Raw genomic sequence first — 26,449 nt, forward strand, 5'->3', positions numbered from 1 at the left:
CACCGCAGCCTGTCTCCATCTTATATTCTCTGCGTCTTGATCTCCATTTTCCTCATTTCATATTCTTCTTGTTTACGCTCATTTCACTCCTTCTAATGTTCAATTCTTTGTGTCCTGCAGCCCTAAGGACCGTCCTCCCTTTTCTGCTTCTGTTCTTTTCTTTTAAATCTTGGTCCCTTTTCATTTCATCTCTGAAACTACACAGTAAGAAGCCCGCTCTATAATAGATACTGTGAGCTAGTGGTCTGCTTGTCATTCCCTTGTGGTCTCCTAAAAAGCCCCGTACCTGCTCTCTTTCTAATAGAGCTGTGCCCCCCCCCCCCCCCCCCTGTGTGTCTGAACCAATAGCCTCCGGGCAGGGGGCTGTCCAGCAGCAGCGAGGTGAAGGTATCAGGGCGTGAGGATCGATCCAGGATTCAAGTTGTTTATTGCCATATCATCCCAGGGCTGAAACGACCTATTGATTTATTGCTTCATCTTATCAAAGCAGAATATTTATCTTTATGGTAAAATGTGGATGGAAATCATGGTTTTGTCTTAACTGGGTAACTCCTGCTTTCGATGTGCGCACTCATACCAAAATGTTTCCCCGTAAAATGTTAAAGCGATGCCGACGTGTTGTTGTTTAAGTCTGTGGCGCCATCTTGTATAAGAGCATCATGTTCTCACAAGAACTGATATATCAAGAATATACTGATACATCTCATACTATATTTTGAAATGTAGCAATGTTTTCTTCTTCATATCTCTTTTTCATATAAAATGAGTTGTATACATTACTAACCTTGCTTTGTTAAAGGGCGTCGACCTCGAGCATTGTTTTGTTCAGGGAGTGCGACAGGTCGATGAGGAAGAGTTTGGTGCTCTAACATGCACAACCCAACAAACACTAGCTTTAGAGGTTTGTGAATGAGTAATGGTGGCAGCGTGGTGTCTACATATATTGCTGTGAATGTGTTGAGCATGCAGATGGACAGGAGAAAAGTGACATTTTCTGCAGAAGTGTTAAGATGTCTAGCTTTAACACTTATAACTCTTTGTGCCACCTACCAAGTCAGCAGGTGATTAAATGCTGATCGTTTAGATTGTGGGTGGAGTATCACTTTAACTCCCCTCCTGTCATTACCCACAACATCTGAAAACACTTGTTTTGGTGTGCAGGGCCACATCTCCACATCTATTTACATCCCAAATATCACCAGTACATAGTTATATCAAGTTTTTGTCATGTCCATAAATACTACAGAATAACCAGAACAACTATGTGCAATGTTAGAATACTTGCAGGAGATAACAAATAATTGGAAGCCATTAGTGGATAGAGTTTACAGAAAAACAGTGAGTTCCTATTTATATACTTAACTCCCCAGAACTAATGATGTAGCAGAACCGTGATGAGCCTGAGGCTGAGTTGGAGGATGTAGCGCTGTACGCTGACTGCACCTTCATTTGACCATACTTAATAGAATCTGTGGGTGGAATTACAGAAAAGGCAGATGTGTGTAGAGTTATATAAACTATGTGCACCTGTTACCACTTGTGTATATCTGACTTGCTGTGGTGTTTGGGGGGTCAGATAGCTTGTTTATAGCATGGAGATGAAAGAGGAGAAAGCCTGGTGTTGTACACAGTCAGTCAGAGTGGAGAACAGGCGTGGCCCCGAGCTGCAGTCCTCCGCAGTGTCTCGTTCTCCCCCCCCCCCTCCTCCTCGTACGGCACCTGCATAATGACTTGTGTTAATTAGGCCGGGAAGACAAAGCAAATACTGTCCTCCATCGATTCCTGTAATCAATCTGGACCCTTCTACCTTATCAGCTGGAGAGGCAGCCAGGGTTGTGTTCTATTGTTACGTTCCCTCTTTGCTAGTGGTAAGAAAGGGAAACGACACGACCAGTTTGTAATTGGTATTGGTTACCGGTGGGTTTATTTATGACGGCAACTGAACAAAACAAGGATAAACACACGAACAGCCTGGACCAAACTGTTACGGGTTAACAACACAGGACTCCAAAAGAGAGTTGCACAGTAGGCTACAAAAGAATGAACGTACTTCACTTCTAAAGTGGAACAAAACACTAAACAAAAGGAGACTGTGTGGAAACAAAGCTGTTGCTGATCAACCGGTGCTAATCACCGGGGTCTAAGCAATATACACAAATGCTGATCTACAGGCGCTAAGCTAACCTGGGTCTAAGCTGTTTCACAATGTCACTAATCTAAATGCGGGTCTACAGGAGCTAAGCAACCTGGATCTACGCAACACACACACACAAACCCTACTCTAAACACAGAATACCACGACACACTGCTAACCAGTGAGATCGCACAGAACCCTACAGAATATACTGCTAAGCAGTCTAACGAGGCACAGAAAATACACTGCTACGCAGTCTAACAGAATCACAGGAGGAAGGCTTTGTCACAAGTAGAGGGTTGAGGCATCTGTCACAAAATACAGGGCCTCCAGACGGATGTTCGTGCCCAGCCTTTATCCTCCTCCCCCGGATGACGTGGCAGCAGCGGGCAGGGCTTGAGTGACGTCTGTCCAATCCCCGCGAATGTTGCGAGGTCGGGACGGCCACTCACAGCATCGGAAGGCACAGCTCATTTGCATACACACAACGTTAAAGGCACAAGGTAGCAGCGGCTGTAACATCTATTCAGAGACACAAATACACATTCACACACACAGACACACACACACACACACACACACGCACACACACACACACGTTTGTGCAAATGAGCATTCCGTTTCTTTCTTTTGTTGTCTGACCACCACCTTCCCGCCTCACTCCTCATCATCACTGCACGTGGTATAGCAACAGTCGGCTGCTTGGTTGAAAACTGATATACGTTTTCTAAATATTCTGCAGTACACGTGCAGACATACAGTCTATTGTGTTTTTGTTATTGTTGAAGGAAGTGAATATGTGTCAGATCAGGTTGTGTTCAAGGAGTTGTCTCTCGTAGGTGAGCTACATAAGCGTGCAGTCATTGTTTTTCAGCATTGATAGCAAATATTTGAGGTTCCCACAAATATTTTCTCCTCCTCTTTTGTCACATCAATATTACATTTTTAGCATTACCTTAATTCCTAGTTCCCAGACATATTGGTAATTCGCTGCTGAAATAAATCCCTTCAGGATTAGGCATCTGACCAGGGACAGGTGGATTGGTTAACCATTTTGAATAACTGGCATGTTTTCCGGTTGATGTGTTGCTCGAGCTGAGGTAAAGGGAGTGGTTTCACACACACACACACACACACACACACACACACACACACACACACACACACGTTAAATGTCAGGCACACTGGTGTGACCGATGAAAATGTTTGGTCACTTGACAAATGGCTGCACTCTGGAGCCCTGCTCGCTCCTCTGCAGACCAAGGGACGACTCTCCCTTCTTATAATAAGCTTGACCTAAACACACCACAATAAGTTTTGATATGTCAAATAAAATAAATGATCTTACTACATGAACTCCAATTGTGTGAGACTAGTATAGAGATTTACAAATACATTCTGCAATCCTCCTGAAATTAAAAAAAAATACAAAAAGATAAAGCAGAAATATTCAAACCAAGGGTACATCAAAAAAGAGAACTAGTATGCAAGAACACTCACTCACTTTCTCACTCACTCAGCAGCATGTGCACAAGCAGTAAATGCAGGTTCTCATCTCATTCAAAAAACACCTTCTAATAAACTGTGATAGAATATAAAACATGTTTATTTTCTTCAATTTCATATCACTGTGATGTGTGAGGTAGCACTACCCTCCTCTCTTTCTTCTTCTTTGTGTGTTTGTACGATAACCCCAGCAGCAGAGACATGAGGAGCAGACAGGCTGCTGTTTAATAGATTACACAGGAACATGGCGACCCATTGATCGTATCTCCTCCACACACACACACACACACACACACACACACACACACACACACACACACACACAAAATGCCAAGTACCCAGGAGCGTGTGAGTGCTTGTTATTCTGTTCTCGGCAGAACAATTGGAACGCATCCTATTTTAATGGAGATCTTTGTGTCTAATCTCACTATAGGTCACACTAAAGAGACAATATGTAAACTCATAGTTTACTTCAAAGGCTTCAGGGCTCTAGCAAACATTGGTTTGTCAGTGCCTTGTTTCCAGAATCTCTTCAATGGTGTGCGATTGGAAATTGTGCATGACCCATAGTGTCCACGGTCAAAATGATATGAATAAGAGACCTCAGGTGGAACATAAATAGGAATACATTAGAGTTGATATCTGAAAAGAAAAAAGTGTGAGATGAATATAATTGATAGCCTCCTGGTTATGTCCTCAGGAATGTGCCATTCATGGGTGTGAGCTCAGTAATAAGATCACCACTCGCTCTTCAGTCACTTAACATGCAGCAGACTACCGAGTTCTTCATTTCTTTCCTCTATTTACTCCTAATTACATTCCCCCTCAGTACTTCCATCTGTCTCTGCTCAAACTCCTCGGCTGTGGCTCGTGTTCGCCGACACTTTGCTCACTGTCAGCAGAGCAGACTGTGCTGTAGCTCGTTGAGTTGGTGCCAAGTCTTCCTAAGGTAGCTTTTATAAGCAATAACATGTACACATTTTTAAACTATTGTTCATCTTCTGCCACACAGACCTGTGGTGACTTCATTTGGGTTGTCTGTTCAGCTGTTTTGAAAGTTACTTGGTTTTAAAATCAGTCACTTGTGTGGCTGAGACTGAGTATACAGAAAAGGGACAAACCATACACAGTAAATGTTAAACTGATTGTTTCTTGAAATAATTGCTATTATACGACACATTTTCAGTGAAACTCAAAACACCAATTTAGAATTCAGAAAATTACTAAAACATTTATTAAATAATTACATAAACTAGTAGAAAACACACATTCTGTCTTGCCTTCTACTGGTTTATGTAATTATTTAATAAATGTTTTAGTAATGTTCTAGCACACCTCCTTCATACAGTGCAGATAATTAATGTACTTAATAGTAAAAGGTACATTTAAAAAGATGGTATTTGTGCGATATTTTATATAATATGAGAAATCAAGCTTTTAATCAAATCTGGCCTTATTTTGTTGTCATCTTTATGATGGGTAATTGCTCCCCTTGACTTCTTCAAATGGGTCAAGTAAAGTAGATGGAGTCAGTCTTCATACTGCGTCCTCCCTGTAGCTGAGCCCTGTGCACTACACACCAGTGAGAAGAACAAAACTGTTCAGACAGACCCCATCAAGTATGAAGCCAATAGATAGGGCTTTTAAGTACAACAAGTCTCCACTAACGAAAGAGCATGAGCCATGGGTAAAAGTCCCAGGAAAAGCTGGCCAATGCTTGAGTTAATACTTTCAGTGAAATTAGTTACTACACTTTGTGCTTCATATTTTAAACAACTAATAACAAATTCATTTTGACTAAAGATGCTTAATGTTGTGTTGAGAAGGTGCAAGGAAAAAGCAGACTCTAATTCACCTTAACAAGTCTAAGTTTGGTCATCCTTGGCAACCTTTTAAAACCATAACTACATGTTTTGCTGCAATGTGAAGTCATTTAGCAAGAGGCTACAGAGAACTACCAGGTAGATTGACCTGTCACAGAGTTTGGTGTGTACCCAGGGATCATTGCGACGGAGAATAAAATGATAATTTCCCAGATTGTCCAATCCTGCTTTGTACTGCAGTAAAAAAAAATCCTGTTCAGTGTTTATCTGTCTGATGAGCCTCCATTCTCATGGATCTATTACTCAAACTGGCTTTCAAACATATTTAATCAGCTATTTGGTGCCTGAAGCAACATGGCCAATTTTGAATGCAGTGCTATTTCTGTCTGTAGGCCTGTTAACAGTCATAATGACACAGCGAAATTAAGCTCATGGGAAACGGTTTCCCGCTGCGACTCAGGAGCTGATCTCATGCCAGTTGCACCTGTTTTCTACCCCGAGTCTCTCCGGGCGTGTAATATTTGATCAATACTGTTTTGGCTCCATCTGCTCATCAAGCTGTGGGTTCATGTCGTCTTACAGCTCCTATTTTTATTTCAAAGTGTTGATTACAAATTGATGGTGACAATATGGTTGGTGTTGTCACTCTAGAGGCTCATGCTGGCCGGCTCGGTGAGATGTGTCTCTGTTTGACTTAATAAATGTATCTGCTCTCAGGGGGCGTTACAGATTTGCTGACTGTGCGGTCTTCAAGGCTGCGAGCGGGGACAGGACAAGGCTGTGACAAATCATATCAGAGATGTTGTCACGGTCTAAGTGTGAATATGATTTATGTGTAGCTGGATCATTTCCAAGTCCCCCTCAGAGGGGTTTATCACAGGGTCAGAGCTGTGAAGAGTTACAAGGAAATAATGATCCAATTTCACTGACCGACGCCCAGCAGCAGCTTCTGTTGGTTTATGATTTCTCAAAGGTGTTGATTTAGCCATCTTTCTCTAAACTTGTTGTCCTTTCTTTTACAGCTGAAACTTGAAGATCGATCCATCGTCATCAGAGATATCGTGCGGCGAAACAACTCAAATGTAAGTCGAGGTTCTTCCAAAGTTCTCACTTTTCGCCTCACCTTTCTTTCCGTCTTGTTATTTCTCTCTTCCTTTCAATCAAGCCTCTCTCTTTGTCAGTCATGTCACTGCTCACCGCTCTGTTCCATTTGCTGCATCAGACATGACTGGAATATTGTTGCAGCTCCACCCTTACGAAGAGGCTTTCTGTGTTAACGTGGTGCAACAACTCCTGTTCTGAATACAAATGCAACATCTTTTCTTTTGGTTGAAATTCAGGAGTTGTCTTGTTCTCATACCAGTGTTGCGTATGGAGCTCAGTAAAAAGAAATAGGCAATCTATTTCTATGGCTTGAAGCTTATAAGCAATAATCAAGTGTTGCTGTTGATGAACAGGATACTGTAACAGAGATGATCATTCATATTATGACGATGTACTGAACTTATGAATGTTGCGTTACAGGATAACCAGTGTGGTATTGTGACCAACATTGACATCGAGTGTGCGGTGAAACTGGTGGGAACAAACTGTGTTCTGTATCCAGTGAACAGCAGAGACCTGCAGCACATCTGGGTAAGACTGCAGGGTCTTAATACTCACACACAGGAACTACAAATACATGCAAGATGATGCCTCATTGTACAGGTCCATTACTTCCTGAAAATAAATGTATATAAATTGCACACCTTCATACATAGAGGTGATGACGAGTCAAAGTAACAAGAATCAGCTTCAACACGCTGTCAGCACAGCGACAGTAACAAATGCCTGATGACGACAATGTAGTTCTTTCCAGTACATTACTTCTTTTAAAAATGAAATAAAGCTTTAACATATACATGTTTTAGACATTAAAACTAATGCTTTTAATTGACGCATAGCAGTAAGTGATTAGTATGTACACATACAGTGTAACTGATAATACTTTTATGAAATATGAAATATAATGTGTTCTTGTCCCCGATTGTGTTTTTCTAGTCTTTTATGTATGGAGATTACATCGCCTATGACTTCTGGCTGGGGAAAGTGTACGACCTGACTAATCACATCATCCTCAAGCTCTCCAACGGAGCAAGGTAGACAGAGAGAGTGTGTGTTTCTGTGTGTGTCTGCGTGTGTCTGTGTGTCTCTGCGTGTGTCTGTGTGTCTCTGCATGTCTCTGCGTGTCTCTGCGTGTGAGTGTCTGTGTCTTTGATGAAACAGCGTGTTCTGTGTCCATGTTGGAGTGTGTTGGCATGTCTGCTTGCTGGCACACATCCCTCAGTGCCAGATCCAGTGAACGTCAGCCTGTCTCCTCTCTCCCTCCAGGTGCTCCATGAGTGTGGAGGACGGAGCGAAGCTTTACGACGTCTGTCCACATGTCAGTGACTCGGTGAGTAGCCATGAGCTCCTGTCTGTCACCTCGGGTACATCCGCCATTTACAGAGCCACTGTTAGTCAGGGATCAGATCACTCTCAAAAGAGCCGGTTCATGGTCTGTAAATTATTCTTATTATATTATTTTATGGGTGTTTTTTGTGATATAAGATATTTGCATGCGTGTAGAACAAGAACAAGAGAAAGTACTGTAAGCGTTGCCACTTCCTACTTTAAGGTTATTGTTATGTTTTTAACACTCAGTAATGTACAGTTCTAAAAACAATAATTCATATAATATACATCAATATTGATAAGAATAGTGGATGCACAGAAAGATAAGCAATGAGAAAAACAATACATATAAACATAGCATACTAGAAGCACTTTGAATATAATTATACAGGAAGGAAACGTACAGGTATTGAATACACCCCCCCAATTTAAAATATAACCTTCCCATCTGTTAGTCTTTTTATATTAAAGTAGAAAAGATGAAACTATCTTTCCAAATAAGAGTAAGCGTCTGTCTTTCCCCTCCCCTCAGTTATGCTTTTTTACCAACCGTTATGGGAGTTGAATTCTTCATTTTCAGAATTTTCACAAAAAAGTGTGTTGCAGTACATTTCACGATTTGGATATGATTTTAAATCAATTTGTTCTAGTTGTTGAATATAATACATCATTTTGCAATCTAAACGCTGTTAAATCATTATTGTTATGTTCTCAGTTCTTTATATTTAATGTATCCTTGTTTGTGTGTTTTCTTCAGGGTCTTTTCTTCGACGAGGCGTATGGTTTCTACCCGGGTCAGGTGCTGATTGGCCCCGCCAAAGTCTTCTCTAACGTTCAGTGGCTGTCAGGGGTCAAACCCGTCCTCAGCAGGAAGTGCAAGTTCAGGGTGGTGGTGGAAGAGGTGAGAGGAAGATGACTTTTTTTTCCAAGGCCAATAGTGTTAAGGTCATATACTTGAATAATTGTTCATATGTTGTTGTGTTTCTCTAAATCTTCTCCGTGCTGCTCTCCGCAGGTGAAAGTGGTCGAGCTGAAGGTGACGTGGATCACGAAGAGCTTCTCCCCCAAAGGTTCAGACAGCGTGTATCCCCCCCCCCTCCAACATCCCACAGGAGAGTCTCTGCCGGTCAGTCTGAACATTCATCTGTTTGTTCTTACACTAATGTAATCTGCAGAACAGATACAAACTGAAACTGTGGTGTTACTGTGTTGTTTGGTGAAGGGTGCGTCGTCTAGGATACTACGACCACACCCAGAGGCAGCTGGGAGAACGGGCCCTGTATGTGTTCCCCGCCAAGGGGGACGCCACCCGCATCACCTGTGAAGGACCCGAGGGTGCCCCTGTCCTGCCTGAAGACCCCATGGCCAGAAAGGTGACAATAAAATGTGATGCATGTGTTCATGTATCTCCTGTTGTGCAAGAAGTGTTAAGGTACTTGGTAGGTATAAATACTCAGGTAAAAGTACGACATTCAGAATGGTGCTTAAGTACATGAACAAAGGTATTGGCATTAAAATATACTCAAAGTTACAAAACTACTCATTATAGAGAAAGGGCTAGTTTCAAATCACATTTTTAAATTATAATTATTATTGGAAAAAACATACATTAGTTTGATGTTGATGGTAAAGGTGCGGCTTATTTGTAACTCAGACACTGCCAAGGAGCTTTCAAATTCAACCAAGGAATAAAAAAAGTTTTACATTGTTTCCAATTTGCTAAATCATAATGGTTTCCGGGTATAATAATGTATTCTAAGTCCGAAGGTGCAAAGGTCCAAATTCCAGAGAAGTATTAAGTAGCATAAAATGAAAATACAAGTATCTAAAACTTATCCTTAAGTACATGTACTCAGTTATACATGTCATAGTATAGATACATGTATATTACCAAGCTAGTACCACTGCATGTTTTTAAAGTTCGGTTGGATGCTACAAAATCAGATGCTGTTGGTACCTGTACATGTGGTTAAATATGTAAATTGTAATCCCTGTACATTTTGCTGTATGATGTCCTTTTGTTGTTCTGTTGTTTATGTTTTTATGTCTTCTTGTGGAACCTACTGCTGCAGGTCTCCCTTGAAAAAGAGATCATTGATCTCAATGGGATTTTACCTGGATAAATAAAGGTTTTGAATTGAATTGAATATGTCATGTAGTATAGATTGTTCTATTACAGTATCTGAAGTGCTTGTTACTTGCTGTCAGAGTGTAGGTTGACACCGCCTGTTATCCCCTCGGGAGCTTATTAACAAATAAACCAGCTGTTTTACACAAGAAGTGAATGAGCAGAGGGGGATCTCGGTGCTGGTGTATTTTAAGAAAGTTGTCTTTGAATGTTTGATCCTCTGTGGTATTTGGTGCAGAGAACTTCAGTATTTTTTTTACAGTATAAGTGCAAGTTTATTTTTTATAATCTTCAAACTCTCCCTCTGTGTGTTTGTGTGTCGTGTGATGGTGTGCCGCCTGCAGTTGAAAAGGATGTTCAAGAAAGATTCAGGGAAGAAGACGGAGAACGCTGACGCACAAGGTGCCAAACATTACTCTGCAGAGAAAACACAGAATCACACACACTTCTGCTCTCTAATGTCGTCAGGGTGGTCTCTATTAGTAGCTCAGCGCGACTCAAATGTTGAAGAATTTCCCTCAGCCAAGAACACTCAGTGATGTGATGTGCTAATGAGAATTCAACTGCAACACTACAACACAAATAACCTTTTGAATTAATCTGCTAATTAAGCTGGGAACATTCATTTTAGTTTTACTTCTCACAAAGTTAAATGGTTGTTCTTTTCACACATTGACCGATGTGTTAGGCGTTGTTAGTCTTCACATTGGTTTTAGGATGGTTTAAAAAATATATTTTCTCTATCATTTCACAATGACACATTCTTCCTTTATGCTAACATCTTCCCAAAAGTAAGTGATAAGTGACTCCATGTAAAGCAAAGCAGTCATTTAAAGTTTGAGACATAACACAATCCTTCCACAAATGGATCTGTGGTGAAAATGAGATTTTTTCATCAGCCTCTGACAAATCAAAGGAAATAAGTGAAAAACCTAATTCTATTTTTGATATGGCTTTACAGAGAGAGAGAGAGACATTGTCCACTATGCTTCAGGTCAGAAACATACTGCACCCTGCCTCTCTCTGTGTAAAACCATATTTAAAAAATATATAATATCGTTTTTCAAGTTTATACCAGTGTTCATGTATATTCCTGTTATACCTCTCACCAGGGGAGCACAAATCGGAGCAGGACGACCCGTCTAATCCCAACAACAACAATGGCCACGTGGTCCCGGGTCAGAACCCTGCGGACTCCCAGAACCCCAACGACAGCTCGGCTGAACACGGCGAGCAGGACGCTGACGACGAGGCTGCAGAGGACACTGACGATACCTGGTCTGTTCATATATACATTTTATATTATACATGTATTGGGTGTTAGATTATTACAATTATTTCCCAGTAATTATGTCTACAGTTCCGTTTTTTGACTAATGTCAAATCAGCCTATTTTCCTCTGTGTACAGAACAGTATAGCTTAAACAACGGGGCTTATAGTTGATTAAAAGAAAATAATTTGCATCACAATTTTGATTATTGCTTAATATTTGAAGTCATTTTCAGTAAAACGGCCTAGAATTCTCTGGTTCAAGCTTCTTTCTGCTAAATGTTTGCAGGTGGTCAGAGGTTATTCCATGATTTTAGACTGAATATCTATGGGTTTGGACTTTGAAGGGGCTTTGTCTGACTTAAGAGGACCATCTTAAACTAAAACGATCCTTTCTGTGCGTGTACTGTTGGTATAATGAAATGATACATTAACCTGTGACTGTAATCCTGGTTGCAGCTCTCTGACGTCATCGGCCAGCTCCACAGCCTCCTCTCAGAGCGGCGGTCTGGGAGCAAACCGCAAGAAGAGCGTCCCTCTCTCCATCCGGAACCTGAAGAGGAAGCACAAGAAGAAGAGGACCAAGTTCTCCCGCGAGTTCAAGCCTGGTGACCGGTGAGTTAGCAGCCGTACAGACAGCATTTGTGTCTTTTTCCTTCTCCGCTGTATCTTTGATGCCTTTCTAAATTAATTTACTAATGGTTTCATCCATTCAAACCCTCTGCCTCTCAGAGCTTCCGTTAGAAAGAATTGGTTCCGGTCCACTTGTCTTGGAAGATTTAAATTTACCGGACAATTGGAAGAAATTCGGTTAAATGATTAATTGTTTATTAAGCATAACATTTATGGATAGGTAGGTAATGTAAAAAATGACATCATCAAAACATGTAGACTTATAAAATTTGTCGTTCATGGAACGGCTTCTGTAAGTCTCCCGCTATATTCAATAAAACTTGTGTGAGAGCAGCAAAAAAAAATATTTTTTTGTTTATTAAAATAACAAGGCTCTTGTTTGGATAATGGCGACATATTAGTTACTGTAGTTTGATACTGTGTTTGGTATTTAATTATAAGATGTTTGAGTTACATGTTTACCCATCAGTCCTGTTCCTTCATAAAGGAATTAGATAGCAGTGAGGTAGGAAAAAAGGATGACAGGAAGAACAGAGCGAGAGAGGCTTAGTAATGATAAATAATACGAAAAGAGGACATAATGGGAACAGGGCCAGAATATTACCAAAAATATCTTAATGTACATTAATTTTCCTTTGTGATAAGTAAACGTAGGTAACGCATGATAGAACCTCTACTCTAGAGGATACAAGTCAAGGGAGAGTTATAACACTGTTCCCTGTGTGTGTGTGTGTGTGTGTGTGTGTGTGTGTGTGTGGGTGTGTGTGTGTGTGTGTTGTGTGTGGTGTGTGTGTGTGTGTGTGTGTGTGTGTGTGTGTGTGTGTGTGTGTGTGTGTGTGTGTGGGGGTGGTGTGGGTGGGGGTGTGTGTGTGGGGGTGTGTGTGTGGGGTGTGTGTGTGTGGGTGTGTGTGTGTGGTGTGTGTGTGTGGTGTGTGTGTGTGTGTGTGTGTGTGTGTGTGTGTGTGTGTGTGTGTGTGTGTGGTGTGTGTGTGTAGGTGTGTGTGTGATGTGTGTGTGTGTGTGGTGTGTGTGTGTGTGTGTGTTGTGTGTGTGTGTGTGTGTGTGGTTGTGGTGTGTGTGTGTGTGTGTGTGTGTGTGTGTGTGTGTGTGTGTGTGTGTGTGTGGTGTGTGTGTGTGTGTGTGTGTGTGTGTGTGTGTGTGTGTTGTGTGTGTGTGTGTGGTTGTGTGTGGTGTGTGTCGGGATTGCACGTGGAAGTTTGTCATCAACAAAGACCACGTCTGATGTGATGTGGAAGGACGGGCGCTTGGAGAAAAAGATCAGATCAAACGAGCTCATCCCCATCCAGCACCTCGACAGCCACGAGTTTTGTCCCGGGGACTTCGTAGTCGACAAAAGACGTAAGGAAAATCAACTTAATGGAGAATTTGGTTGTTTTACTTTGTTCTATTTTCCTCATTCAGACCAGTGAAGACACAGTGTGTCAGAATGCTGTCCCTTTGGACCGCCATGAGATTTATTATATAGGTCACCTAGTACCTAAAGCATCTAGGTCATTTCAACTATGCCAAGACAATGTGTGTTTGAAATGGACTAATATATATATAGTTTATGATAAGGCTGTTATCTGAAGTGGTCATTTCCTTTTATAAAAACATTTCTGTTGTAAATATTTACCTTTTTTAAGGCCTTTTGTTGTATCTCTAAATGTGTGCTCTCTCAGCCCAAGCCCTCCAGGACCCGGGGGTGTACGGTGTGATCCAGTCCGGTGATCACAAAGGCAGAACATGTGTCGTCAAGTGGATCAAACTCAACTCCAGCAGCGACGACGTGGAGGTCAGTCAGGGAAACCACAGAGATTTACAGAGAGATTGACAGTGTTATAGAGGGAGGAAAGGGGGCCTTTTAAGAATGACTAAAAATGACCAATTATACATCAATGAATCACCCTGGAAGAACAATCCCAATGAATTGATATAGTTACAACTATATTTAGTTCTAAAAGTAGCAAAACATTATAAAAACATCAGTTAACAAACTCTACCACATTGCTTTGCTGTTGTGAAATGCGACCCCCATTTATTTTTAATTCAACAAGAATGTTCTCCATGTTGGGATTTAACAAAGAATTCTGGCTGAACAAACGCAGCGAAGGCATTGAAAAACAGTTTCTTCAAGAATTGAAGGTAACACGGGGTCAGTAATTGATAAACAAATGATCATTTAGGGGTGAGGTGTTTATACGCAGGTATGAAAAGCTGTATGTTTTAACCAACCCCACTACACTCCTTCGTATACCGTCATTAGATCTTCTTGTGTTGCTATACGTGTCAATTCAACTTGATGCTGTCGTATAAATCAAATAATCCAGAACATTTTTGTTTTTCTTCCAGGTTTTTGGTCTGGAGGAGGATGTCAGCGTGTACGACATCACAGATCATCCAGATTTCCATTTCCGCACCACAGACATCGTCATCAGAATATGGAACTCAGAGAACGGAAACAACGACTGTGAGAATGAGGTGAGAAAAGGGCTGGACATGTAACCATATGTTACGTCAAAGGGAATCAAAAATGTCAATTGTAGTATTATTATTATTATTATGGAGTTATAAACACTGCACCTTTTTTTCTTCTTTTATATATATATTTTATTGAGCATTAAAAGTACAAAATATACAATAATAGAATAAGAAAGGGACAGAAACATAATGCTCACTTTCAGTTTTCTATTTTAAACATCCCCTTCCCCATCCCGCCTCGACCTCAGGTAAGAAACTAAATTAGGCATACAAAAAAAAGAATTCTAAATAAATAAATAATAATAAGGGAAAATTGTAAGCAAAAATATTCTTACAATAAGAATAATATGAACCAAAAGGACTCAGTCATCTGATCTGTTATGCATAATATCCAGAGTGTCTATGAAAAATAAAAGCAATCTACCTTTTTGAAGGGCTTTACAATCTGTACAACACACAATAAAATATCCAGTAGCCTTGTTTTCATGTGTATAACGTGTTGGGGTTTGCTGATAATGCTCGTTTCTCTTTATAACCCTCCCCTCAGACGTCGGTGGGCCAGGTGTCCCGGGTGGATGTGAGCAGCAAGGTGGAGGTGGTGTGGGCGGATAACTCCATGACCATCGTCCTGCCACAGGTTAATGTTTATCTTTAGTCAAATATAATATTTTATTCTAGAAATGTTGCTGAAAAATTGTCTCCTAACAATCACAACACGCAGCACCTCTACAACGTGGAGTCTGAGATCGAGGAGACGGATTACGACTCGGTGGAGGAGACGAGCAGCGTGCTGTCCACTGAGGAGTGGGAGGACGAGAGCGACAGCTGGGAGACGGACAACGGCCTCACCACGGAGGACGACAGCCACATCCACAACACAGACGCCACCGACACAGTGACCCCCACCCCCACCGGCTCCTCAATGTTCATTATCCCCCCTCTAGAGGGAGGCAAAGCTGGGGTCACCAGCCCCTCTAAAGGGGCCACTGGAGAGGAGGGGGAGGCATCTGTAGCTGCTGCGAGCCCTGCTTCTGCTGGAGGTGGGCAGACTATTTTTTCAAAATATTTATAATATTGTTCGTGTTAAAGGTCCCATGTCATGCTTTTCCGGTTATTACCCGTCCCCTTGTGTGTTATGAAGGTCTTTATGCATGTAAACCAGGGGTGCCCACACTTTTTTGGCTGGTGAGCTACTTTTGAAATGACCAGCTCACCGAGGTCTACCAACCAAAAAATAAAATCCCAAATTGCAAGGGTTGCTGACTAACACGTTTTATTTATACATGGGATAACTACAATAGGGCTGCAACAAACGACTAATTTGATAATCGATTAATCTATCGATTAATGAAACGATTAATTGACTATTCAGACTATTACTGTATGCCTTGCACAATTTCTCAAGCGCTCTTATTTAGCCATCAACTTTTAGATTTAGCTTGAGGTTGTTTTAGGCATGTGGAAACTAACAATGAAGACAATAAAGATGAATACTTGATTCAAAAATACATATTATTAAATTAACTTAACAAATTGTTTACAAAATTAACATTGCTTTTTATTTAAATTAAATAATTAATATTTCACATCAAAAGAAACAACAATGTTTTAACAAATCGTATTAAATAATCTGATGACAGAACTGTAAACAGAATAGCTAAAACTTTAACAAACTAAATAACTCAGTTACCTCTAATCATTAACCCATGTTTGTATCATTGAGTTAACTGCGTGTGTTGCTGCTAGCATACATAACACCTGACGTGGAAACGTTACTCGTGGATGGGGCTGCAGAGCTGCTAGAAAGACAGTCGAACCCGGTGCATTCCTCCGTCTGGATGTGGAGCACTTTTGCTAAATGTTTAGACAAATTGCTCGTGTTACCGCCCTCACATGCTGAACTCTCTTGGCAAGGAGCATTGTCCACCTCAAGACGGGTAACATTTAACCACACCTTGGAGTGCTTCTCTCCGCCATCCCCGCCGTGTGTTGCTGTATGTAGCAGCTGAGTGTGTGTAAACTGCCCCGCCTTTTAAATCCTCTGGAGCAGAGAGAGGAGCTGTGGATTATAGTTATTGATTAATGCATCAGTGTTTCTTAGGATCAAAAACACTAAACTCACAACTTAAAATGAAAGCGTTTAGTTTATTTAATAAAAGAGCGCATGATCAATGTGAAAAGTGACAGTAGATTAGTTGCAATTTGGTGCTATATATATATATATATATATATATAAATATATATATATATATATATATATATATATATAAAAAAAAAAAGAATAATAAAAAAAAAAAAGATTATAATTTTTTTTTTAACACCTTGAATTTCAGGGGGGGGTGGGGCTCCTTTGGCGGGGCGCAGCTATATTTCGGGTATAGTAACGTAACGTCCGCGGAGCCGTTACGTTTGGACCAATTTTGGACTTCCTCACACACACACACTCGGCGGGACGTTGCGAGGCTCGCTGCTGCAAGGAGCGGGACACTGTGAGCTGGCTCACTGGTGTTGGGTCGGCGAGACACCGCGGAACTCAGCCTCAGCACACACACAAACTACCAGCCAGGCTGCGGGTGTGTGTGTGTGTGTGTTCGGGCTGGTTTCGGGCTGGGTTTCGCTGTGTCTCGCTGTCTCGCAGACGGCCACTGGGCTCACAGGGGAGGGGGGGGGGCAGGAGCTCCAACAAGCCGTTTAGGACAGAGTGAATACACATACTTTACAGAGATGCTGTATGAGAAACCAATGTGATTTTGGAACATTGAACAATATAAATCTATTCTAGTAGACCTCAACAATGGAATTATGATCAGTAGAAATGGCCATGACATGGGACCTTTAAGGGAATAATGCAAACCATTAATTATCCTCCTTGAATCTTGTGTCTGATAGCTACTCTAAAAAAAGTTAAATGTATATCTTTAGGCACACATAGGATTTCTGTTTTATACAAAACAATTGATTAGCATTCAATTTCAAACCACAAAGAATACATTTTTACAGTAAAATGATAAATGGATATTGCTACATTTCAAAAACTCAGGAAATGAACACCTAGACATTGTAGATTCCATGTCAGAACACAATAATATATTTAAGTATTCCAGTAATGTGTGTTCCATATTTTAAATGTATTGTATCTACTTGTTTAAAATGAAATGTGTTTTAGGTTGACTTTTAAAATCTGTTCAGGGACTACAGATGAAAAATAGCCTCTTGGCTAACTCTGGCACATTTACAGAAATGTTCATTAATGTGCACTGTCCCTGTTAAATAAATGAATACAAAAACTAATCATCAACCTAAGCAAACCCATCTGGTTTTCTAAAAATACGGTTACCATGCAACGCAAACAGCAATGTCAATTTTGAAACTTAATTTGATGATTAAATGTTTCTAGGTTTAGTTTTTTTTTTAATCATAAACCCCCCCCCCCCCAAATCAAAGCCATTAAGTTGATCCTACCAACAATTATTGCCTGTCTATCCTGACCTGATAAAGCCTCTTTCTCTTTGCCATGGACATCCATTGTTGTCTTGAATCTAAAACAACAAATAACTTGATTACCAGAAATGAAATTGGGATTCAAACAATTTGAAACGAAATTGGGATTCAAACTAAATGTGATGCTTCGACGTATAACCATTCTACAACCATTTGTTCCCAACTCTATTTATGCTCAGAATGTAATAAACGTGTTATTTCTCCCTGCCTAGGAACCATTCCAGGAGCAGTGAACGGAGCGGAGAAGCCCGGTAAAGAGGGTTCCTCTCGGGGCTTCAGGGAGCTGAAGGAGGCGCTGAAGATCCTGGAGAGCCTGAAGAACATGACTGTGGAGCAGCTCTGGACCGGAGGGTCTCCCACCTCCCCGACTTCCGCTGAACCCGCCTCCACCACCAGCGTAGCGAGCTCAGTGACGCCCACCGTACCAGAGAAGCCGACCAAGGAGAAACGTTTCCTGGACGACATCAAGAAGCTGCAGGAGAACCTGAGGAAGACGCTGGACAACGTCGCCATCGTGGAGGAGGAGAAGATGGAGGCTGTGGTGGAGGCAGGGGGCGCAGGAGCAGCGACAGAGGTTAGTTCAATACATCTACAACACTGCCAGTGCAGTCCAAATGGATGTGTAAGTGGTAAAAAGTGCATCATTATTGTGTCTCACGTGCCGATGTGTGTCTGTTCAGTTGGAGCGAGCGGGAGAAGAGAAGCCTCAGCAGGACCCTCAGACCCCGGTCGGAGGAGGGGAGTGGCCCAGCGAATTTCTCAGTGACACCCCGGTACTGTGCCAGCAGAGCGGAGGGAAGCCCGGCGTCACCTTCACCAGCGCCAGGGGGGAGGTGTTCTCTGTGCTGGAGTGGGCCCCAGGTGAGACATGTAGAGAGGGTTTTGTCAAACTGAGACCAACACACACACACATCCTTTAGCTTCCCTGAACACACAAGTTGTATTCCTTCGTTTCTATTTCTTTCTGTGTTTATATTTAATCATCGTATGTCTGCTCTCTCTCTGTTCATCTTTTCAGACACACAATCGTTTTATAAAATGGAGTTTCAGCCAGCGGAGGCAAAGAAGTTCTTCAGCACAGTGAGGAAGGAAATGGCTCTGCTCGCAACGTCCCTGCCAGATGGCATCATGGTCAAAACATTTGAAGATCGCATGGTGGGTTCAAAGCAGCAATAACAGTTACTGCATTTGTCTATCCACAATTCACTTTATAGTTGCAAATATTACAAACGATGTTACAAAAAGATGTTAAGCTTGTAAAATGATGTCCAGAAATATTTTCATATCCTGTGAGTGTATATCATGCTTTGAGAACCTGAGAACAATCTCTGCATTGAATCTTTAAAATCTACGACGATGCAGATACTCACATTTACAAACTGCTTTGAGTTGAAAAGCAGAGCCAAAATGCATACTTGTGTTCAAAAACTAACATTTCTGATGCAGAATTCTCTACAGATACAGCTGTGACCACACGCTTAGAAATTAATCCTGAATATTATTCCACAACATTAGTCAAATCATACGTCATTGTCCAATGTTTCTTCCGGGTACGGCTTAACGTCATGCGGTACCCGGAACCAAATGGACCAATCCGCGGAGCCGTTGCGTTAAGCCCCCGCTGATTGGTCCAAATTGACCAATCCACGGACTTCCTCACACACACTCAGTGCAAGCAGCTCTGCTGATTTCTCCTCCCTGGCTGCAGGCTGATAGCAGACAGTTGGGATCGCGGTGAAATTCTCTCTGCAGACCCATTCTCTCCGCAGACCCATTCTCTCTGCAGACCCATTCTCTCCGCAGACCCATTCTCTCTGCAGACCCATTCTCTCTGCAGACCCATTCTCTCTGCAGACCCATTCTCACAGCGTTTATCAACCTTTTTCTTGCTCAATATCAAGCCACACTTATTGTTTTTACCTCGGCTGTGACTTTGTGTGTGCTCAGGGTGAGTTTGGCTGTGTTTCGCTGTCTATCGCTAAACAAGGAAACAACACCTCCACGGAGCTCAGCGCGATTCACAACGTCCCGACCAATCAGAGCACACTGTGCTCACAGGGAGGGTGGGGGCTGGAGCTATTGGAGCTACAACGAGCCGTTAAAGGCAGAGAGTGAAATTCAGTGAATACACGTAGTTCACAGAGATGCTGTATGAGGAACCAATGTGAGTTTGGAAAATTGCACAATATAAATCTATTCTAGTAGACCTCAACAATGGAATTATGATCAGTGGAAATGGCCATGACATGGGACCTTTAAAACATGATTAACCTCAAGGTAGAAGCTGTCTCTCCTTTGCTCTTGTCACATCATATTCTCGCTCAGAAATACTGACTGCATACATCATAAATCTTGATATGTTCTTTCCCTTCTTCCACACAGGACCTGTTCTCGGCTCTGATCAAAGGTCCGACTCGGACGCCCTACGAGGACGGTCTGTTCGTGTTTGACATCCAGCTGCCCAACATCTACCCCTCGGTGCCGCCTCTGTTCCGCTACCTGTCGCAGTGCAGCGGCCGCCTCAACCCCAATCTCTACGACAACGGCAAGGTGTGCGTCAGCCTGCTGGGAACCTGGATCGGAAAGGTGAGTGCTGTTCTGCTGGGTCACGTATAAACATCTATCAGTTCTTCTTATCACTTAAATGTAGAGACAACCTGCAGGTTTACAGGTCTGTGTGTACCATAATTAAAGTAACACACTAAGTCTCTTTCTAACCAGACTTGATTAAAAATGCATAGCTGCATTTGGAAAGCTTTGTCAAAATTGCAGTTATAGTTACTAAATGTAGCGCAGATTGTGGTTAAATGATTGGGGAATACATCGATAAGTTAAGACAAAACAACATATTCAAGGCTTTTCAAAATCACTTTTAAATGATGAAAAATATCCATCATTATTTCATAGACTAAAATGAACATTAAGTGATATATTACATTTTAATAGAAATTGTTAATGGGATTAATGATTATCAATGTTTGTGATGATCCACAGGGCACTGAGAGATGGACCAGCAAGTCTAGCCTGCTGCAAGTCCTCATCTCTATACAAGGTAAGAACACACACACACACACACACACACACACACACACACACACACACACACACACACACACACACACAACTTTCAATACGGCCTGCCTGACAAACTGAGTCCATAAATTCACTACTTTTTGTCAAGCCAAATCTGTATCTAGGATTCAACAGGACTGGGTGTTGATACTGAATAACTTTATTAACCAACCCAGTAGCAATAAGAGTTTAAACTTCTCTTGTCGTCCTCGTTTGATCCTTTTTGTACCCAGATGGGTACTTTAGTGTGGTTTTGCTTACAGCCAATCATCACTAGCGCACTTCAATTTAATGTGACACATGATTGATTGGTCTAGTTCCCTAGCAGCTAATGGCCATCAAGTATGCACTGTGCTGAAGTGCAATATATATAAATATTTTATGAATTAAAAATGTTTTTGTTTGAATTTTTTTTGGATAAGTAAGGTTTGCTCGCGGTATTTTGTGCAACCAAATGCTTTCTTTCACATGGTGGGTATTGAATTAGGGTATCAAATAAGTGATTTATCGCATTATGTATTACTTTAGGGGTACTTCTTTTTTTAACTAAGACCAGCTGAAATGTGTATTTATCATCTTCTCTCCAGATTTAAGTGAAAAAGTCCTTCACCACACAGTGAAATATCCTCTGAACCTCCTTGTGCTGTTTTCTCTTGTATTTTTCAGGCCTTATCCTGGTCAACGAGCCGTACTATAACGAGGCAGGCTTCGACAGCGACCGAGGCCTTCAGGAAGGATACGAGAACAGCCGCTGCTACAACGAGATGGCCCTGATCAAGATGGTGCAGACGATGACGCAGCTGCTGCAGCACCCGGTGGAGGTCTTCAAGCAGGAGATCCAGGAGCACTTCGCCTCCAACGGCTGGCGGCTCGTCTACCGGCTGGAGGCGTGGCTGGAGCTGCACGAAGGTGCCGAGCGGGGGCAGGCGGCGCACATGGCCTCCAAAGCCCACCGACGCTCATCAGTGGAACCTCTGGACGAGCAGGGGCCCGTAGTGGTGGCCCACAGCAGTCCCAGTAAGCCTGTGGAGGAGGGGGTCGCAGGAAAAGGAGTGACCAGTATTATAGAGGAGGAGCTGGAGGACTCAGGGCTGAGCCCCTCCACCACAGCCGCCTCTCAGCAGGAGCTGAGCCAGAACTCAGACTGCGACAGCCAGCAGGGGGTCTCCTCTGCCGACGGGGAGACCAGGACGGGCTCGGTGGTCCGCGGCCCGGCGTCAGAGCCCGCCCCGGCCAGCGCAGGAGGGACGGGCTCTGTGGGAAGCCAGCCGGTGGTCCGACCAAAGAAACGAAGAAAGAGCTACAGGAGTTTCCTCCCGGAGGGCGGCGGGTACCCGGACCTCGGCTTCCCGCTCTTCCCGCTCTCCAAGGGCTTTGTGAAGAGCGTGCGGGGGGTGCTGCTGCAGTACCGCGCCGCGCTGGTCGCCGCCGCCGTCCCCCAGCACACTGAGGACAAGTAAGTGCCTCCTCGCCGTCCCCTGACAAACCTCTGCACTGTTCCCTGCTCTTTTCCTCCTTCTCTTCTACCTTTTCATCCGCCTCCAGCCGTAGAGGAGGATCCGTGTTTGTCTGCAGGGGGGCTACTGTTTTCAATCTCCTGTACCCCTGTCCAGAGCTGTGCCCCCAGCACTGCCCACGTCCATGTCCTCGTTTTTCCTCGTCTGTCCTGCTTCCCCAAACTCCACAATGTTCTGCCCTATTTCCCCCCCATAATCCCTCTGGATCATGACTGCAGGAGAGCAGCACCTGATGGTGAGGAGAGTGCACCGGTTCAGGTTCTGACCCGACTTGATAATGTCTTTGTTCTCCTTCAGTGACTCTTCAGATGAGTGTGATGGATAAAGAGCAGCGGGCCTCACCCAGTTGCACAAACCTGTTGGAGCTGCCCGTCACAGGAACCCTCATCTGGACGCAGGTAAACAACAAGCTTTTACCAGAGGTCAAAGTTTCTCTTTTGGCCTCAGCAGGACTTTAGTGGAGCTGATTTGGACGCATGAAGAACTGAATGAGATGGAGAATCAGTGCCATGGACTCTCTTCCACCCAGCCCCCAGCAGCATCCGCCACATGTGTGGGGATTTGTTAACCACTCTCTATCAGCCTGAAAAATGTTAAGCAGACTTGTTATTATTGCTGCATTTTGGACGAGATCAAAGATGGCTGAAAAACTGAAGACCCAGCGCCTCCTGGGGTCTTTCTGTAGCACTACTGGTGTCCTCTCTGCACCGTCCTGCACTACAACACCCAACGGACAGTCTGGTCTGGGAGAGGAGACGCCGTGTAAACACACTGACCAGGAGGACTCTTTTTAAATAGAAATCACTGGTTGTACGCTTTCTGCCAAATGCTCTCTGTCCAAAAACACACACACACACACACACACACACACAATATTCAAGTAGAGCATACTGAATGTCAGTAAAACTGCCAACCACAACATCTTCACCACTTCTTCCACTTTAGTGAACTCGCTGGTATTTTCCTACGCCAAGCACCCGCACTGAACCACGCCACAAACACCGAGTGACAAAGTTTACATACGGATCACCTCGTGTGTGTGTGTGTGTGTGTGTGTGTGTGTGTGTGTGTGTGTGTGTGTGTGTGTGTGTGTGTGTGTGTGTGTGTGTGTGTGTGTGTGTGTGTGTGTGTGTGTGTGTGTTGTGTGTGTGTGTGTGTGTGTGTGTGTGTGTGTGTGTGTGTGGTGTGTGTGTGTGTGTGTGTGTGTGTGTGTGTGTGTTGTGTGTGTGTGTGTGTGTGTGTGTGTGTGTGTGTGTGTGTGTGTGTGTGTGTGTGTGTGTGTGTGTGTGTGTGTGTGTGTGTGTGTGTGTGTGTGTGTGTGTGTGTGTGTGTGTGTGTGTGTGTGTGTGTACACTGCATTCAAAAGCTCCTTTCACTTTCCGTAGGATTTAGCAAAACGTGTTCCCTCACCAAAACGCAACCTGTGCTTTTGACGCTTTTTAATTCGTTGTACACACAGATGCTTTCAGTGTTACAGTTTCAGAGCCAAGCTTTACCCACAATGCTCCACTCTTCTGTGACCGACGTGAACCCACATCACATGCAAATGCCACCATTTCAAGATGAAATAGAAGTCAAACATACAGGATCCATTCCGTTCATCTCATTTCAACATGTTGCCTTACTTGAATTGTTGTTAATAATTTCAGATCATTGTACAGAGCTGCTTGTGTCACGCTTTAAACATATATACACATACACATACACACACACAGGCCGAGACACACTCCAACAACCACTCAGACCCCGCTGCAGTGTTTTCCTTCCTGATAGTGCTGCTAGAGCACTCCGGTCATAGCTGTATCCTGATTTTTCCTCTCCAGATTGCACGTGCAGAGTTAAAGAACATCAGATTACGAACTACAGTAAGTATGATGCTGAAGCTTTGATTATATTATCCTGTTTTGCTTTATTTATTTTTTCCCTATCATTCCGTGTTTACCCTGGCTTGAGCGTCTTATCCCATGAAGGTGAATGGTGAGAGAAAATTACACAAATAACAGCACACAGACAAGATCTTGTATTTATCTATCTGTTAATTGAATAAACTAAATCATGGTTTTATTTACCAAGTTGCATGAAACTTGCTTTTTCACAGATTTCGCTGAAACTGTGAAAGAAAGTGAAACCTTTGGGTCCAACCGTGCTTCCTGGGGATGATCAGAGCAGCCTTTGCTTACATTTGACTTTTGAAATAGCTGCATCCCACCTCTAACGTAATGCTCTTTTTTTCTGTCCATATATTATGATGCTCATTGATATACATATGCTAATACAGCTCAGACAAACCCCTTGTGCTTGCTATGATCTGTACACAGGAGAGCGCTGGCTGTGTTTTACTTGAACTTGAAGAGTGTTTCTGAATGAGAGCACGTTGTGAAGCTCTGAGTGATGGGAGAGGATTAAAACCATGAGCCAAGTGAAATAAAGGTCATGAATGAGGGTAGTTTGCTTTGACTTTGTTTGTGTATACACCCTGACTCTTAAAACTGGCATTCCTGTATCTGATGTGGCGACCAGGCCTCTGACATTAGTCCTCTTCCTTGGAATTGAATAAATTATTTTGTTATTATTTGTATTATGTTGCCTTTAATGCTCCAGGAGGTGTTGCTTCAAGCTGTGGCATGTAGCCTTGTTTGCTTACTTGCCATCCTGCCCTCCCCATTTGCTGCTGTTTGTAAAATGCCCCCTTGTGTTTTCAGAAAGAGTTTGGAGCGCGGCTGACATTACTCCTTCATGTGTCAGAAGTTGCAGAAAATGTGAAGCTAGACCTCTAAGCAACACAAATCTGGCAGGATATCAAGCACATGATGTACAATTGTCTGTGTATGTGTGTATATTATTCAAATTGAAACCATTGTTATTATTATTACTGCGAGGAGTTTGTTTTACAGCCAAAGCATGTAACATGTTGCTTTAAGCCTTCTGAAAGGACTACACAAGACTTGACTGTACGATGTCTACATTTCCACAGTGGCCTGTTATTGAAATATTAAAAAAAGAACTAATAAAGTTATGATTTGTAGCCTGATTCCCTCTGTACAGATGTCATGACTATATTGAAATATATATATATATTTAACACAAACGTGAGTTCTAACAGTCACGTGGATGCTTGGGGCATACGTGTACAAAATGCTGAGCGTGTATTGTACTTATGATTTCATTTTTTAATGGTTTACTTTTGTTGCGTTAAGACAACTGATGTATTAAACTTTGCAAGCAGAACCGTAGGAAGATTCTGGCTTATATTTATTTGGATCCATGTCAGCTGTTATATCGCCTGCAGAAAGCACGTAGGTTTTCTCGATATAAGAATACTTCGTACTTAAAATATCTTTCTTGATAAATGACTCACCCAGTGTTAACTTGGAGGGACAAACAGTTCTTGTTTGAACACAGTGAACTTTATTTTGGTAAATGCAAGGTAACAGGGTGAGTTAGTGATATAAAAGGTATTACTTTAAGAAATCACACGATAACACTAAACAACAACTATCATTTTAAGAACGAACGAGGCCCTATTCTGCATTTGGGGTTTTCCCTTTCCTACACACTACGTGTTAAAATAGGTTTTTGTTCATGAAAGTGGTTTGCAAAAGCTAAAATACCAAACTTCCGTCCAGAAGGAGTTTCTCTCCATTCAACCTTTTTCCTTCTCCCTTGATCCTCCTTAGCAACGGTCAATATTGAGTTTAGCTGCGGTGTGTTATCGAGTATTAATAACCTCTGTGAATTATGTTTGCCATATATTCATTGCACCAAGTGTTTTTGTTTTTTAGCTTTTAACATTATTTTATATATTTAAATAAACATTTGGTGTAAATACTTTTCTATAGTATTTTGTATGCCGAATAGTTTCTTAAAAATACTTTTTTTTAATTTTCTTTACCTACCATTAGCTACAACTTATTTTCATAGATTGTTTATGTTCGCACCACCAGACACCAA

At 42.3% G+C, this 26,449-nt stretch overlaps 1 protein-coding gene and 1 long non-coding RNA gene across 2 annotated transcripts in view; both read left to right on the forward strand.

The window, feature by feature from the left end:
• ube2o (ubiquitin-conjugating enzyme E2O) overlaps nt 1–23,643 on the forward strand; it is a 39,529-nt gene extending 15,886 nt beyond the window's left edge. Inside the window, 23 exon segments of the mRNA XM_034203247.1 lie at nt 6,486–6,545; nt 6,988–7,098; nt 7,504–7,601; nt 7,834–7,897; nt 8,654–8,797; nt 8,912–8,983; nt 8,985–9,022; nt 9,119–9,269; nt 10,369–10,426; nt 11,137–11,302; nt 11,754–11,909; nt 13,144–13,286; nt 13,610–13,722; nt 14,280–14,408; nt 14,956–15,045; nt 15,130–15,448; nt 18,122–18,483; nt 18,590–18,770; nt 18,928–19,064; nt 20,292–20,495; nt 20,904–20,961; nt 21,648–22,437; nt 22,796–23,643. Coding sequence (XP_034059138.1) covers nt 6,486–6,545; nt 6,988–7,098; nt 7,504–7,601; nt 7,834–7,897; nt 8,654–8,797; nt 8,912–8,983; nt 8,985–9,022; nt 9,119–9,269; nt 10,369–10,426; nt 11,137–11,302; nt 11,754–11,909; nt 13,144–13,286; nt 13,610–13,722; nt 14,280–14,408; nt 14,956–15,045; nt 15,130–15,448; nt 18,122–18,483; nt 18,590–18,770; nt 18,928–19,064; nt 20,292–20,495; nt 20,904–20,961; nt 21,648–22,437; nt 22,796–22,823 — 3,672 coding nt within the window. The 3' untranslated portion in view covers nt 22,824–23,643.
• Nucleotides 23,644–23,736: 93 nt separating this feature from the next.
• LOC117537898 lies at nt 23,737–25,731 on the forward strand. The gene is made up of 2 exons (XR_004567790.1): nt 23,737–24,475; nt 24,597–25,731. It is a non-coding gene; the product is annotated as an uncharacterized LOC117537898 (long non-coding RNA).
• The last annotated feature ends 718 nt before the right edge of the window (nt 25,732–26,449 follow it).

The sequence above is a fragment of the Gymnodraco acuticeps genome, unplaced genomic scaffold, assembly GCF_902827175.1.
Source record: "Gymnodraco acuticeps unplaced genomic scaffold, fGymAcu1.1, whole genome shotgun sequence".
NCBI classification, from domain to species: domain Eukaryota; kingdom Metazoa; phylum Chordata; class Actinopteri; order Perciformes; family Bathydraconidae; genus Gymnodraco; species Gymnodraco acuticeps.